Raw genomic sequence first — 18,124 nt, forward strand, 5'->3', positions numbered from 1 at the left:
TGAAAATATAGAAGTCAGATGTACTGTTTGGTTGACACACTGTGTACCTGTGTGGTAGTTTAATTGTAACCACCCAGTCCATACCAGAAATAACAAAATTACTTTACATTAGTAAGCTAAAATATTTTTATGAAACCTGTAAAATGTATATTCTATTTAAAACACTTAGAACATATATACAGCAAAATTCTGTATATTAGACTCTCAAATAAATTAAGAGGATGGAAGCTATCCTCAAGGTCCAAATGACCTTTAAACCAAAGCAAATTACTTAACTTTTTCAATTTTTAATTGTTCAAAAACTGCAGTATTTATTTCTCTCAGATTTTTGCACATGTATTGTATTTTTCAGCAGATTAATCACTAACAAATTTTTCATAGAAGCTTACTAATTAAGTTCACTAACACAGAAACATAAATGGCTAATTTACAGCACAGAGGAGGTAAATGCAACAGTACCCTGAAAATAAAATTTGCAGCCATCTATATTATGTGTCTGAAAGTGTCACGAAGAGGGCGAGTTATGGATGTTCAAGCATGAGTGATGCCAATGTGGCACCAGTTTGGCACTTCGTGAAGGATGCTGTCTACCAGTCGCCTGTAAGAGTCTTGCAAAAACTGCAAGTTCTCATCAGAGCAGCAACTGCACATGTTAATAAGGACATGATAGGCCGGACATGGGAGGAACTGGAATAATGCTTACCTGCCCTGCACGCTACAAATGGGGTGTAGATTGAACTCTGTTAAAGTGCTACAGAAACTTGAGGTGTCTGTGTGGACATTATGCTGTGAGCTTTACCTTTCTACCTATCCCCATTTATGACATACAGGGTGAGTCACTAACTATTGCCACCTAGAATATCTCTGAAAGTACGATAGTAGCTGAAATGTTTGTGGGAAAAATGCTACATGGGATAACATGGGCCATAATATGACATTGGTTTTTTGTTGCTAGGTGAGGTCATGTCAGGGATATGAAGGTCAATTTTGTTTTTTTAAATGGGATGCTATAGTTTGGTACTTATTTTCTGATAGCAGCTATCGAGATGAATCCAATGATGTGTAACAGTAAGGTCTTTGAAGGTCACGAAGGTCAAAAAGGTGGCATGAATGTCCATTTACAGAATGTGTTTGAAGTGAAGACCATTGGTATCAATGCAGTGCTGTAATCTTCTTACCTTGGATTGAGTGGTATTCCTTATCACATTGGCACTTATCAAAGCATGTGCTCTGACAATTCTCTCTCTTATATCGTGCAAATAGTAAATATTCGCCAAATACAGTGTATCCATCTAATGTGCCATTGACATGTAAACACCATTTGACGGTTTCAAAATACAACACTATTAGGAACAGTAAGAGTAGTATTGTTGAATCAAGTGAATATGAATGATCTATTCCTTCGAAGAACAAGTCGATATGCTTCTCATTTACGGAGAATGCCAACGAAATTCAGTGAGAGCTAGAGACTTATACACTGAAAGATATCCTCAACGTACTCACCCTAAACATCATACATTTAAATATGTGTATGACAAATTGAGAACAGCTGGATCTTTAACTTATCAGAAACATGTCCAGTAAAGAAAAGTTACTAACAAGGAAACAGAAATTGATAGTCTTGCCACTGTGGTTCGAGATCCTTGTGTTAGTTCACGTCAAATCACAAGGGAATCTGGCATGAGCCAGAGTAGTATTGTTCAGGTTCTGCATTGCCATAAATATCATCCTTACCATATCAGTCTCCACCAAGAATTAACTGGTATGGATTGTATGCATCACATTGAATTCTGCCGATGGGCTAAACTTCACATTCAGAGGGATGACACATTTATTCATTTGATTTTATTTACTGATGAGGCTACATTCATGAACCATGGAAATTTTAATTTTCATAACATGCATTATTGGGCAACTGAAAATCCATTTTGACTGCGGCAAGTTGCACACGAAAAACCATGGTCGGTGAATGTATGGTGTGGGATTCTGGAGGACAGAATCATAGGCCCCTATTTCATCAAAGAGAATCTTAATGGTAGGAAGTACAGCACATTTCTGCAAGAAACATAAGGTGTGTTATTGGAAGAAATACCTTTAGGAACAAGTAACAGAATGTGGTGTCAACACAATGGGTGTCTGGCACATTTTTTGCTGATGGCTAGAAATGAGTTGCAGAGACAATTCCCAAATCATTGAATTGGACATGGAGAAGATGTGTCATGGTCAGCTTGTTTGCCAGACTTGATGCCTCTGGATTATTTTCTTTTGGGGATTCATAAAAGGCATTGTTTATAAACACATTCCAACTACATCTGAAGATATGCAAGAGAGAATTGTCAGAGCAAGTGCTCTGATAAGTGCCGATGTGATAAGGAATACCACTCAATCCATGATAAGAAGATTGCAGCATTGTATTGATACCAATGGTCATCACTTTGAACACCTTCTGTAAATGGACATCTGTGCCACCTTTGTGACCTTCGTCGACCTTCAAAGATCTTACTGTTACACATCATTGGATTCGTCTCGATAGTTGCTATCAGAAAATAAGTACCAAACTGTAGTATACCATTAAAAAAAAGTTGACCTTCATATCACTGAAGAGACCCCACCTAGCAACAGAAAATCAACATCATATTATGGCCCTTGTTGTCCCATGCAACTTTTGTCCCCCAAACTTCTCAGCTCCTATCATACTTTCAGAGTTATTCTTGGTGGCAGTAGTTAGTGACACACATTGTATAGCTGATGAAAGTTGGAAAGTTCATTTTGGAACATTCTGTCCATAATGTCATTCAATTCTTTTCTTATAAACCTGTCAACGGAAGGAGTGCATCCATAAAAATAAACTAACAGAACAACAGGGTCCCCAGCAACTTCCTCAGCCTTCACTTTACTACCTAATTTTTTGTTATAGTCACCATTATTAGCTGATTAACTTCATCATTACATGTAAAAAAGTAAAGTTCTGCATTCTGGCCCTAGATGGGCCATCCAGGACTGACTGACAGTCATGTCATCCTCTGCCAAATGTGACATCGGGTGTAGTGTGGAGGGACATGAGATTAGCACACCTCTCTCACAGCTGTTGTTGGGTTAATTGACCTTATCATTACATATACCTCATATGTTTTGTCACTTAATTACTGCATCACTACTTCATTAATTAAACATCAAATACATTCCTTGTCCTTCTTACAAAAATTACTCTGAAGAATGACTCTTCGTGGCACAGACAACAATGATATTAAAAAAAGCTTCGCTTCCCATGATAGGACAGACAAAATACCAATTAATTACTTCATTTTAAACAACACAGTTATCATTTCTCAAGCTGAAGGGCTACCCCAAGACAAACATTGTTCTCAATAAACATTACTGTGGAGAAAATTGCTTATTTTATTTCAACTTTCTTTACTGTGGGCTGAAGGGCTACACAGTGATATACTTTTACTGAAAATGCACTTTCTTATACATAGACCACTGAACTTACTACTTCAGCAATATTCTTACAAATTGATAACAAATGTCACTGAATGTGTTTGAAATAGCTCAGCTATGTAATATTAAGCTGAAAAAGATTTGTTATGTTTTCACAAAATATTCATTAATACTGAACCAAAAAATAACAAGGTATTTTTCACTATAATATTGGAACAGTGTATTTCTTAACATATGCAGACATTATTATGTAATCAAGATAAACTATGAATAAAATATTATATAAATAGGACTGGATGTTTTAGAAGCTATAATCATTTAAATTGCTTCAGGCAGGCAAGGAAGGAAAATAGTGAAGTGTAACTTTTGGATCCTAATGAGAGAATCACGTTGGATCAGAGTTAATAACCATAGTTTTGGAACACTGGAAACTGTAGAATGGGTAATACCCTGGTTAGGACAGAAATACATGTTGGTACAGAATCTTGGATACAAATGAGATTGATATGAATGAACCAGGAAGGGCAGAATGGATTAATTAAGTTGTGGAAAGCACTGCTTGCCATTTAGTGTGTTCACTGAAGAATGGTGAACTCCCTACTTGATCATTTTATTTACATTCAACAGTGTTTTCAGTTGTATTCACCAGATGAATGGCTCCCAGTTTCAGATGGTTTCAGCTCATATTGTTGTACTTTCAGACATGTTACTGAAGATATGTAAGGTTTCAAATCAGTTATATTTTTCAGGTCTTGTATTTTATTAGATATAGGATATCTTAGTTCATATGCACTGTCATCAGTAGCTCTTATCATTTTAAATGAGCCATGGTACACATGTAGGAATTTATGTATCTCTTCATTCACATTTCTGGATTTTTCTTTGGTTTTGACTAAACCAAATCTTCTACTTTAGAACTGTGTGATTTCACCCAACTATCATGACTTCTTTTCTCTTCCTTAGCTTTTATTTTCATCGTCTCATTTGAGACTATAATCTTTTCATCCTTAGATATTTCACTTAAAGCTGTATATATTCCCTTGAGGAAAGTAACTGGAATTATTTATATGTTTAATTTTATATTTTCCCATATATTGCATAAATCTTTCAGAATGAATTGTGGCCTTTGTCTGATAATAGAGATTTTGCTCCCACTTTATGAAAATACTGTGTTTCTAAGTTTTCTGCAAAGGCTTTTGTGTTGGCCCTTTTTACTGGATAAAGCTTTATATGTACTGAAAAAGTTGCCATTACTATAATAATGTATTTACACAGGCCATTAGAAGTAGTTAATGGTCATAGTATATCTACTACAACTAACTCTGTTGGAGCATTGGTTAGAATGGAATGTATTAAACCTTTCGAAAATGCATTAGTGGACTTACGCACTGGGATTTATCACATCCAGCAAATATTTCCTTGAACCTCCTCCACAAATTATTAAATATTACAGTTTCCTGTATTTTTGATAATACTTTATTGATTCCATAATGCTCATAGCTTCCATGCAAATAATTGAGTAATTTCTTCTTGTGTACTTAAGGACTTTCTTCTGAATAGAAAAGCCTTTCTGAATAAATGAAAATTATAAGAATTGTAATACAATTTCATTAACTTCAGGTTTGCATCACCATTCTCTTCACTAAACATGTATTTATAAATTTTTCCTTCAAAGTTTTGGAACCCATATACTATGGCAAGTGCTTCCAATTCACATATAAAAAGTGCAATGACCTAGGGTGCATATTTTGAGGAGAAAAATCAACTTTACTTTGTTCTTGGTGAACAGATGGATTTTTAGTATTTTATTTGTTTAGGCTCACAGATTTTCATGCTAGTGCATCGGTGTGTGCACCATCTCGAAGTGCACTCCTCACTGGTCGACTTGGACTAAGGACTGGAGTTGTGCAAAACTTTGCTAAAGATGCTGTTGGGGGTATTCCTGAGAATGAGACAACATTGGCAGAAATCTTGAGGGATGCTGGATATAGGACTGCTATGATTGGTATGAATTATTGATCCACAGTTTCACTCTGTTTTTCCTTATTACTCAAGTCATTATCTTTCTTTTATTGTCATGTTTAGCTTACTGCAGTATATTTTATGTTATTAAACACAAATATAATTATTGTTTTAATTTTTTTGACATATCATGTTAAAATGTCCTACATTTCTAACTTCGGTAGTTCCAAGTGATTCACTGTTTAACAATATTTTCGAGGCTGCTTGTTATATAGTTAAAAGAAATTTTAAAAGAATCTAAGCATAGCATTCTTCAATAAGCAATGTAATTCAGCATGTTATTTTTCTGTAGATAACTGGTTCATTATATGAATTGTGGAAAATATCAAAACTGGGAATCAAAAAATTATGTCATTGTCAACAGGATATTTAACATCCTTTGGATTAGATCAGATACACTTTTTATTCCTCAGACCCAAAATAAGGAGCTCCTCAAGGGTGCAAAAGATATCTTAATACATAACTGCCTGGATATCTGAGTGCATTTAAGTGCCCAGTTTTGTGACATGGGGAGGTGTGCTGGCCCAATATCATATCTGCCTTGCAGATTAATGATGGGAACCATTGTGCCGTCCAGCCTGGATGTAGTTGTTAAGTGATTTTCCACATCAACGTATGCTAATGGCCATTAAAATTGCTACAGCAAGAAGAAATGCAGATGATAAACGGGTATTAATTGGACAAATATATTACACTAGAACTGACATGTAATTACATTTTCATGCAATTTGGATGCATAAATCCTGAGAAATCAGTACCCAGAACAACCACCTCTTGCCATAATAACGGCCTTGATACGCCTGGGCATTGAGTCAAACACAGCTTGGATGACGTGTACAGGTACAGCTGCCCATGCAGCTTCAACATGATACCACAGTTCATCAAGAGTAGTGACTGGCGTATTGTGATGAGTCAGATGCTCGGCCACCATTTACCAGACATTTTCAATTGGTGAGAGATCTGGAAAATGTGCTGGCCAGGGCAGCAGTCGAACATTTTCTGTGTCCAGAAAGGCCTGTACAGGACCTGCAATATGCAGTCATGTATTATCCTACTGGAATGTAGGGTTTCGCAGGGATTGAATGAAGGGTAGAGCCATGGGTCATAACACATCTGAAATGTAACGTCCACTGTTCAAAGTGCCGTCAATGTGAATTAGAGGTGACCAAGACATGTAACCAATGGCACCCCATACTATCACACTGGATGATACGCCAGTATGGTGATGATGAATACACGCTTCCAATGTGCGTTCACCGCGATGTCGCTAAACACGGATGTGACCATCATGATGCTGTAAACAGAACCTGGATTCATCCGAAAAAAATGACGTTTTGCCATTCGTGCACCAAGGTTCGTCGTTGAGTACACCATCGCAGGCGCTCCTGTCTGTGATGCAGCATCAAGGGTAACCGCAGCCATGGTCTCCAAGCTGATAGTCCATGCTGCTGCAAACGTCGTCGAACTGTTCGTGCAAATGGTTGTTGTTTTGCAAATGTCCCCACTCAGGGATCGAGACGTGGCTGTATGATCCGTTACAGCCATGCGGATAAGATGCCTGTCATCTTGACTGCTAGTGATACGAGGCCATTGGGATCCACCAGAGCGTTCTGTATTACCCTCCTGAACCCACTGATTCCATATTCTGCTAACAGTCATTGGATCTCGACCAACGTGAGCAGCAATGTCGTGATACAATAAACCGCAATCGTGATAGGCTACAATCTGACCTTTATCAAAGTCGGAAATGTGATGGTATGCATTTCTCCTCATTAAACAAGGCATCACAACAACATTTCACCTGGCAATGCTGGTCAACTGCTGTTTATGTTCGAAAAATCAGTTGGAAACTTTCCTCATGTCAGTACATTTTAGGTGTCGCTACCGGCGCCAACCTTGTGTGAATGCTCTGAAAAGCTAATCATTTGCATATCACAGCATCTTCTTTCTCTCAGTTAAATTTCACATCTGTAGCACGTCATTTTCATGGTGTAGCAATTTTAATGGCCAGTAGTGTAGATAAATCCCAGGTTGGTTCTCAAGTCCCATCTCAACAGCATGATGTGCAAACACTTTGGAAAATGATGTTACATTTGACCATGTGGTGTACACTAGACTCAGACAGAAGAAGTACATTGAATTTTGCCTGGAAGGGGGTGGGGGGTGGGGGGCTGACATTAGCTTTAAGATGCCTTTGAGAGTGGTGACCCCTTTGTAATAACAGTCTATGTACAGGAGTTATGGCTCGTCTGTAAGTTGGAGAACTATGGTACCAGTCCCAATCCAACAATGTCTGGATATAGGGCACTAGAATGGATGGATGGATGTAACACATGTTTACAAAAAGAGAAGATGTGCTAATGTTTCTTGCAGACTGTTGAAACCTTGTGCTAACTTGATGTGATTACCCATAAGTTATCTTTGTAATAAATCTTTTAATCAAGTCATATTTAGTAATAGAATTATATATGCTGTAATAATACACATCTATAAAACCACAGATATGCAAACTGCTTTTAATTACAGATCTGTGTCACTCCTAGTCTTTTCAAACACATCCAGTCAGGAATTGATTTAAAATGGAGTCAAAACAGATAAACAGATCAAGAAACTTAATTCAGCATGTTTTTCCCCTAGAAGCACCTCTAATCATGCGTAGGAATATTGTGTAAAGTAGATATCAGCACATCTTGCAAAAGCCTTTTCAAAAACTTGCAATTATTTCACTCCTTCCCAATAAATTAACTCCTTAATGATTTTTAAACAAGAATGGAAAATCCAGGATGGAATAATGACAGTATTATGAAAAGGATAGACTGTCACTCGCCATATAACAGAGATTCTGAGTCACAGACAGCCATGACAAAAAAGACTGCTAAACAGTAAGCTTTCAGCCAAAATGCCTTCTTCTGAACTAGACAACATACACAAACACACATTCATGCAAACTCAACCCACACACACACTTGACCACTGTCTCTGGCTGCCGAGGCCAACCAGAGATGGTGGTCATGTGTGTGAGTTGTTTTTGCATGAATGTGTTTGTATATGTTGTCTGATTCAGTAAAGGCCTTCTGGCCAAAAGCTTACTTGTTTAGGAGTATTTTTGTTGTGCTTGTCTGCAGCTCAACATCTCTGCTAAATGGTGAGTAACAATCTATCCCTTTCATAATATTGTTCTTAATGGTTTTTGTTGTAGCAAAAATAAGTTTTAGTTGAACTGTGATGTACACAAACACCATAAAAAATATAAAAAGAATTGTCATGTACACTATACCTCCAGGACTAGGACTTAGAGTGAAGATGTGTACTCTGGTACAAAGTTTTTCTGAAAGAATGATAATCTTAGGTAGTGCAGTAGAGGAAGTGTATAAAATAGATAGACTTCTGAATCCACATAATTTTCACATAAGGTAAGTATTAACCAGTTATTGCCTTTCATTTTTCATTGTGGTATGCGATAAGTATAAATTTTTGTGATGCACATGTTTGTAAGTAGTCAATAATGTAGCAAAGCTCTTCAGTAAAAAATATTTTCCAGGAAAATGGCATCTGGGTACATCACCTGGTCACCATCCTATAGATAAAGGTTTTCAGGCCTATCTAGGAATTCCATACAGTATTGACATGGGCTGTACTGATCCACCAGGGGCAAATTTACCAGCCTGTCCTCCCTGCCCCCATGGTAAATGAAGTGTTAAGTTTATTGAGTCTATGTTTAAAACATTAACCATTTATAGTCTAGTATCTTGTGATATCCAATATGTTCCTTCCTCCCTATGTTCCTGCATCCTCCCCCCCCTCCCCCCCCCCCCCTCTGTCTCTCTCTCTCTCTCTCTCTCTCTCTCTCTCTCTCTCTCTCACACACACACACACACACACACACCATTGGCTTCTAACTGGTGCAATCAATGTTAGCATATGTACTGGGTCTGAAATATTAAACACTGTGCAACACAATTAAAGGACTGACACTGTATAAACACAGATGTGGTAACCATCAATGATGTATCCGTGGCTCGACAGGCTAAAATGATGGTGAAATATTTGTCTCTGCCTGTGTGGGAGTCATGAAATGTATAAGTGTAAGGGTCATGGACTCTGTGACATATGGAAATTTGGGTTGGTTCTGGAGATGCACTCGGATGACTGAAGTGGTTAAGGCGACTGCTTGATAAGCAGGAAATCCAAGTTTCAGTCCTGGTCTGACACAAATTTTCATCTGTCGCAAACAGATGATATCAATGTCGATTCCATTTCATAATACTCATATTTACCACACCTGTAATCATTAGAATAGTATATTTTCCTTCAGATATGCATTCATGCATTGTAATGTATAGATACAGACACTGTATAAACACAGACATTGTAACCATCAATTACCTAATTAGTTAGTAGTTAGTTATGTGTTCCATAGAACATCTTAATAATTCTTTTATCAAAAATGATGTCAAATGAGTCAGTTTACAGGATAAATATACTTGTTATGTTAATATTAAGGAACAAATTACTTTTTAGTCTCACTCATACAATTACACTTACAAACTTACTTTTTGTTCTTACTTGCTACCAGTCTTTTTAATAAAAAGGTGTTGTCCAGGAGAAATGATTTGTGCTAAATTTAAAACTTGCTTTGCCATATGTTTTTATTTTATGTTATTGGGTAAATTAGCGAACATTTAACCTGCTGCATATTGAACTCTTTTCTGAGTCACGGACAGCTGTAACAATGGAAAAAAAGGTCATTTTTTCCTCTAGTGTTGTAGATATGGACATCACTTCATTTGTTACTCTCACTAGCAATTATATTGAGACCAAGAATATTAAATTAATTATTTGAGCAGCTCAATATTACGCTTCTTCCAGTTCAAATTTTTATCAGTATGTACACCTAAAAATATAGAGTATTTTTCCCTGTTTACTGAGTCCTATTCAATTGCTACATTGTCAACTTACCTAGATTTGTCTACAAAACTGTTTTCTCATATTTTAGGGTGAGTCCATTTTTAAGGAACCACTTAATAATTCTTTGAAAATATCATTATCAAACTCTTCTACTGTCTCCTCTCCAATGGAATAATTGTAACTCTGTTATTGTCTGAAAAAGTACTCATTCTGCTTGATGACCGCCTTCATCATTTCTACCCAGTAACCAAAATATTTTCTCCTTTCAACTTTGTCAGAAGTATTTAGCACAACTTTTTGCATTCTGTCAGTTAAGTATGATTCAAAAGAAATTTGTGTAAAAGCATCAGTGCCATAAGACTCAAGTTTTTTGTAGAGAGTAACGTGATCTATGCAGTCAAAGACCTCATATTCCGAGAAAGAAAATGGTACTGGTAGCAGTTGTGTTCCAAATAACTGTTCCTGTAAACCCATTTGGTTATATGTAATTTAATGTATTATCTGCATTAAAAAGGTAAGAGAGAGAGGTATGAATGCATTGTCTCCTTTTATTTATTAATTTGTTTTGACTCATGAAAATCTGTTTCTACACTTATAAGCAACTTGTTGTTTTATTTTTTACTTAGAAAATATGGTCTTCAACAAGGAGAATGATTGTCACATTTCATGTGATGAAGAATTGGCTCTTCCTTTGTATGTAAATAAAACAATAATACAGCAACCTGCACAGTTAAGGCATCTCTCAGAAATGTATGCCGAATTTGCAGAAGAATTTATGTCAGAAAGGTAACACTCTCCAAATCACATTATTTCTTCTGTAAATACTTATTTAATGGTATATATGAATGAGCTATGAGATTACTTGACTTTGAGGCATCACCTTGTATAGATGAACTTCAGACTGTTCTGTTAGATTAATATCTAGACTGTAATTGTAACATTTTGCTGTTACCGTCCCCAGACTATCCATGGCATCTGAATCATCATTATGTGTTTATGAGCATCACTTTAGAGTTCTCACAGTGACTAGGTTCTGGCCAAAGATGATGCTGTAGTATCATCCTGTCAGGTATAACACCATAATTGATCCCTAGGATGAAAACAAGAAAAAATGTTTCAATGAATGTATGTCATACAATGTGCTGATAGTAAGATACAAGCATTGCACCAAAATGAAATATGGTGACGTATTTGTTGCTCATACTGCTATAGTACTCCACATGTTGAATAAAACAAATGTGTCTTGCTATATCAATAACATGTGGTACAGAGCAGTTATACATAGGCATGAGTAGGCTAGTAGCTGACTGAGTGTGAAACAGGAGGTGTTATTCAAAACAAAAAGAAGGTGATGTGGATTTCGTGTATGGTAGTTCAAATAACAATTGGCTATAAGTAGCAAGCATTCTGCACAGAGAGTGACTGTTTTTCAGGATACCTGCAGCAGTTCCACTGGAAGGTAAGCCTCTATCAGTTTGCTGCACTTTATGTGTCATATATGAGTATGATGATGCTCCAGTGCACTTCAGTTTGGATGTGTACCAGTTTCTGGACAAAACTTCCACAAGACAATGAATCTGACACTGAGGTGCAGTACATTCTAAAGTCAAATATCCTTGCCTTTATCTAGTGAAAACTTGCTTTCATTATTATTTTATGTACTTGTTGCTGAATTTCACTTTAGTACATATCCTCTGCAGCTGAAGTGGATTATGAGTTACAAAGCAGTTAACTAGAAACTGAGGTCTTGGAAAGATGCAATGATGAATTATTCAGCAGTCTCAGAACTTTGCAATTACTCCCTTTGTCAGAGAAGTTCCAGGACAAGTCTTTTTAAAAATAGAAAACTGCATTTACCGAGTAAAGATCCTAGTAGTCCCCTTGGCTATCTATAGACAGTTTCTAGCATTCCTGGAGGTCTTGGAAGCAAGAAGGGAAATTTTCAACTGTGATGCTTATAAGCTCATCTGTCACAGCCCATTGGACATCTGTGATATCTTGATGAAGCTTTCCTTTCAGTTGCCTTTTCACTTGCCGAAACAAGGAAAAAATCACAAGGCGAATATGGTGGATTTGGGATGGCCATAACAGAATGTCTGGCCAGATACTCAGTAACAGATAAAGCAGTAAGGGGTCTTGCATTGTCATGCAATAAGAACCAGTCCTGAGAATGCCACAAATCAGGGCAGCAACGTCGAATTGCTTGTTGCAAACGTTTGAAGACTTCAGTGTAAAAAGTTTGGTTCAGTGTTTCACATTGAGGAATGTACTCATGGTGAACTAATCCTTTACTGTCAAGAATTTGATCAACATTGTCTTTGATCTCAAATGTTTTCATTTGACTTCTTTTGAGGTAGGTGATCCAGGACTCTGACATTCAACACTTTGATGCTTTGTTTGAGTGTCGTAGCACTAGCACCAACTTTCATCCCCAGCAATAATCTTTGACAGAAATGTGGGATCATGTCTGGCTCTATCAAGTAGTTCAGCAGAAATTCTTCATCATTCCTCTTTCTGTTCATATGTTAGTGTGTGAGGGACAAGTTTTGCATTAAGTCTCCATTTCCCTAAATCTTCACATAAAATGTTATGACACACATCATGATTCAAATTAAGTTAATTTGATATTGCATGCACAGTTACATGATGGTCTTCATGCAGCAACTGACTAACATGCTCCACGTTTTCGTTGCTATGTACTGTAGATGGCTGACCCACTGTGGGATCATATTTTGCTGAAACCTTGCCTTCACAAAACCTTTTGTGCCACTTGTAACATGAATTCTTAAATGTGCCTTTCCTGCATATGCTTGCTTAATCATTGTCCACATTTCACTAGGTGTTTCCTCAAAATTAATGCAGAACTTAATGTTATTTCTTTGCTCACAATCAGCATCTATTGTGTCATGTAACTAATGTGCCAAGAACCCAAACATGTGTTGTTAAGCGTAGCCATGCTACCTAGTGAGCTTGCACAGAAACATGGCCAAGGTTATCTCAAGCATACACACATACCAGGTGACATAAAAACAACATTGTTCTTTTTTGGCATTGAAAACTCGCAAATAAAAGAACCTATCATGGATATTTTCTGGCACATCCTGGTTGTATGTACCTTAGTACCAAGACTTTGTGAAACACATGTACATATGAAATTTTTTGTCCTAGGAAAATGGAGTTTTGACTTTTTTGTTTGGTTTTTCTCAGTATACATAAGTTAGGTCTGGACCTTGTTCCACAATCATGGTTGTTTTCAGGATGGTAATTTTAAAATGAGGCAACTACAGTTATGCTTGTGTATAAGAAAGGCTTGATTTGAGTAATGTGTTGCTCCATAAAGCATGGACACTCTGGGCACCCCTCAGCATGCTCTCAGGCAGGCATGGCTAATATAAGCTATGAACCAAGTGATCCTGTTGTAGTACATGCACTATCTGCAAGCACAGACTGCTTGTCCAACTGTGCCTGTGTGCACTCAGTAGTCTATGTTCACTCCTGGCAGCCTAACTGCCCATGTGTCAGCTGTGTGACCACCTGTTCCCACGAGCACCCAGCTGCCTGCTGGCAGGGACATGAGCTGGAACAGCATACTGTAACCATTTTAGAATGCACTGATGGTTTCTACTGATGACTACACTAACAAGAGTGAGAAATAGATAGAACTAAAAAAATTGATTAAGAAGCAGTGTGGAAGAACCAGACTAAATGCACAGAAATTTTTGCAACAACTATGTGATCTAGAACATCTTCTAGTAAGACTGCCTATTGGGAGAATGTGGAACTATTGTGTAATATGCTGCAGTAAATAATTCTCCTCTGTGCATCACTCATATAAAATGACAACCATGTGGCAGTTACAGGAGCCTGATAGTACATTGATCCATATATGTTCTAAATGAGAAATGAAACAATGGGAAGCCCAAAATGGAATAACAACAATATGAAAAGATAGATTGCTACTCACCACATAGATGAGGCATTGAATCACAGACAGGCACAATGAATAAGGTTGCTAAACATTTATGCTTTAGGAAAATAAGTCCTTCTTCCAAAAGAGGAAACATACACACATTCACACAAGAAGAACTCACTCAAATATGCACACTTGGTCACTGTCTCCAGGTGTTGGGTCCTGACTGCAGACTGTGACTGCAACTGCGACTGCAACTGTGACTGTGTCTGACATGAGCAGCAGTCTGGTGGAGTGTGTGGTGGGGGGTAAGGAGGAGGCATGGGACAGGAATGGTGAGGGATAGCAGGGTAGGGGTGTGGCAAGATGTTGTGTTGCCTGTGGGAGCATGAAGGGAAGAGGTAGGTATGGGATTGGCTGCTAGACACAGAGATGGGAAGCTGTGCTGTGGGGGGAGGGGGGGGCAGGGAGGGGGGAGAGGAGAGAAGTAGTGAAGGAGAATAGACTAGTAGATGTGTTGTAGATATAGAAGAGTATTTAGTGCAGAAATGAGACCAATACAGCGGATAGATAAGTGGTGGACAAGAACTACTGAAGGTTGAGGCCATGGGGGTTATGAGAATGAAAGATGGCACAGGCTGTGAAGCACTAATAGGAGTGATGTGCATTGTGTTGGGGAGCATTTTCAGCAATGGTGTGGTGCAGCTGTTTTTTGGCCACAGTTTGGCAGTGGCCATTCATGTAGAAAGGCAGCTTCTTTGTTGTCATGCCCACACAGAAAGCAGCACAGTAGTTGCAGCTTAGCTTGTAGATCACATTGTTGCTTTGACATGTAGCACTTCCTTTGATGGGATAGGAATGCCTATGACAGGACTGGCATAGGTGGTAGTGGGAGGATGTATGGGGCAGGTCTTGCATTTAGGTCTGTTGCAGAGATATGAGACATGAGCCAAGGGATTTGGAGCATCTGTGCCATAGGGATGAATAGGGGTATTGTGAAGCTTTGAAGGGAAGAAGAATAGTCCAGGGGAGAGTAGGGAGGATAGTGGCACTGTAATGGAAAATGTGATTTTGTTTCTACAGTCTTGGATGGTACTGAGTTATGAGATAATTGCTCCTTTGTGGAAGATGTTAGGTAGAATATCAAAGCAAAACCCTTGGCATATTTGGAGAGGGACTGGTCGTCAATACAGATGCAACAACCTTGGGTAGTTAGGTCTTATGGAAGGGTCCTTCTGGTATGAAATGGCTGGCAGCTATTGAAATGGAGGTGGTGTTGGTGGTTGCTAGGTTTGGTGCAGACAGAGGTACTGATATAGTCATCCGCTCATCTTTGGCTAGTAATCAAAATATTCTCAGTCCCATGTTTGAAGCCTGCCACTGCTTAAATTTGAAATAAAAATAATCAGCAGCTGTTTCATACTGGCAATGGCCTTGTCAAAGAGTATGGAGGAGTGGAAGAGTGGAAGAGAGTCAGTGCACTCTCTTGCCCTTGGGGTGGGAAACTGCCCCTAAACGTGGAAGACTCAACAATGATCAATAGCATGAGAATGCAGAAGGCCTTGGAAATCCCTGCATTGAAGACATGTAATGTGTATTCACAGGAGATGTGACCTATAATTGAAAAAGAGTAATGATCATCTCTTCACTGGCAAAAGATTCTGGATTAGTCCTCCATTCAGATCTCTGGGAGGGGACTGCCAAGGGGGAGGTGGCCTTGAAAAGGTCAAATAGCCAATGAAAGGATAACATTCTACAAGTTGGGTCATGGAATGTCAGAAGTCTGAATGTGGTTGGGAAGGTAGAAAGTCTGAAAAGGGAAATGCAAAGGCACGGTCTGGGTTTAGTGGGGGTCAGTGATGTGAAATGTAAAGAAGACAAGGATATCTGGTTAGATGAGCACTGATTAATACCAACAGCAGCAGAAAAAGTTATAATGGGAGTACAATTTGTTATGAACAGGAAGGTAGGCCAGAGAGAGAGTTACTATGAACAGTTCAGTGACATGGTTGTTCTTATCAGAATCAACAGCAAGTCAACACCAACAACTATAGTTCAGGTATACATGCTGACACTGCAAGCAGAACGAAGAGACAGAGAAAGTATATGAGGCTATAACAGGAAATTCAGTACATAAAAGGAGATGGAACCTAACAGTCATGGGGGATTGGAATGTGGTTGTATGGTAAGGAGTAGATGCAAGGGTTGTAGGAGGGTATAAGCTTGGTAGTAGAAATGAGAGAAGAGAAAGACTAATTGAGTTCTGCAATAAATTTCAGCCAGTAATACCGAATATTCAGATCAGAATTACAAGAGGAGGTGATATGCTTGGAAAAGGCTGGGAGATACGGGAAGATTCCAGTTAGATTACATGGTCACATAGAGATTCCAAAATCATATACTGGATTGTAAGGCATACTCAGGAACAGATATGGACTCAGACCACAATTTTGTAATGATTAAAAGTAGGCTGAAGTTTAAGAGATTAGTCACGAAAAATCAATGAACAAAGAAGTGGGATACAGAAATACTAAGGAATGAAGAGATATGTTGGAAGTTCTCTGAGACTATAGATACTGCAATAATGAATAGCTCTGTAGGCAGTTAAAGAGGAAAAAAAGGGTAATCACAAATTTTAGAGAGAAAAATGTAGGTAAAAGGTAGGTAACTGCAAGGAAACAATAGGTAGTGGAAGAAATATTTCAAATGATCAATGAAAGACAGAAGTACAAAGGTGTTCCATGAGATTCAAGAATACAGAAATACAAATCACTTACGAATGAAATAAATAGGAAGTACAGGGAAGCTAAGGTGAAAATGTGCACAAACATGTGAAGAAATCGAAAAAGAAATTATGGTCTGAAGGACTGACTTAGCATATAAAAAGTCAAAACAACCTTTTGTGAAATTAAAAGATATGGTGGTTAACACTAAGAGTGCATGTGAATTCCTGTTAAGTGTAGAGCAGAGAGCAGATAGGTAGAAAGAGTACACTGAAGGCCTTTGTGAGGAGGAAGATCTGTCTGATGATGTGGTAGAAGAAGATACAGGAGTCAATATAAAAAAGATAGGGAATTTAGTATTAGAATCAGAATTTAAAAGAGCTTTGGAAGAATTAAGACCAAATAAGGCCAAAGGGATAAATAATATTCCATCAGAGTTTCTAAAATTATTGTAGGAAGTGGAAACAAAATGACTATTCACATTGGTGTGCAGAATGTATGAGTCTGACTTTCAGAAAAATGCCATCCACACAATTCCAAAAACTGCAAAAGTTGACCAGTCTGAGAATTATCACACAATCAGATTAACAGCTCATGCATCCAGGTTGTTGATATTCAGAAGAATGGAAAATAAAATTGAGGATCTGTTATATGACAATCAGTTTGGTTTTAGGAAAGGCAAAGACACCAGAGAGGTAGTTGTGACATTGTGTTTCATAATGGAAGCAAGACTGAAGAAAAATCAAGACACATTCACAGGATCTGTCAACCTGGAAAAAGTGTTCAACACTGTAAAATGGTGCAAGATGTTCAAAATTCTGAGAAAAATAGGGGTAAGCTATAGGAAAAGATGCATCATATATAATATATACAAGAACCAAGAGGGAACAGTAAGAGTGGGTGGCCAAGAATGAAGTGCTTGAACTGGAAAGGATGTAAGACAGGGATGTAGTTTTTTGCACCTACTGTTCAATTTATACATCAAAGTAGCAATAACAGAAATAAAAGAAAGATACAAGAGCAGGATTAAAATTCAAACTGAAAGGATATCAGTGATAAGGTTCACTGATGACACTGCTATCCTCAGTGAAGGTGAAGAAGAATTACAGGAAATGTTGAA

General features: G+C 37.9%; 1 protein-coding gene across 3 annotated transcripts in view; it reads left to right on the top strand.

Moving 5' to 3' along the window:
* The window catches only part of LOC126234481 (arylsulfatase G-like), a 113,966-nt gene that overhangs the window by 37,021 nt on the left and 58,821 nt on the right, over positions 1 to 18,124 (top strand). For all 3 annotated transcript variants that reach the window (XM_049943172.1, XM_049943175.1, XM_049943173.1), the window contains 3 exons: positions 5,259 to 5,446; positions 9,005 to 9,148; positions 10,998 to 11,157. In XM_049943172.1, coding sequence (XP_049799129.1) covers positions 5,259 to 5,446; positions 9,005 to 9,148; positions 10,998 to 11,157 — 492 coding nt within the window. The remainder of the gene's footprint in view (positions 1 to 5,258; positions 5,447 to 9,004; positions 9,149 to 10,997; positions 11,158 to 18,124) is intronic.

The sequence above is a fragment of the Schistocerca nitens genome, chromosome 2 (genome assembly GCF_023898315.1).
Source record: "Schistocerca nitens isolate TAMUIC-IGC-003100 chromosome 2, iqSchNite1.1, whole genome shotgun sequence".
Taxonomy (NCBI): domain Eukaryota; kingdom Metazoa; phylum Arthropoda; class Insecta; order Orthoptera; family Acrididae; genus Schistocerca; species Schistocerca nitens.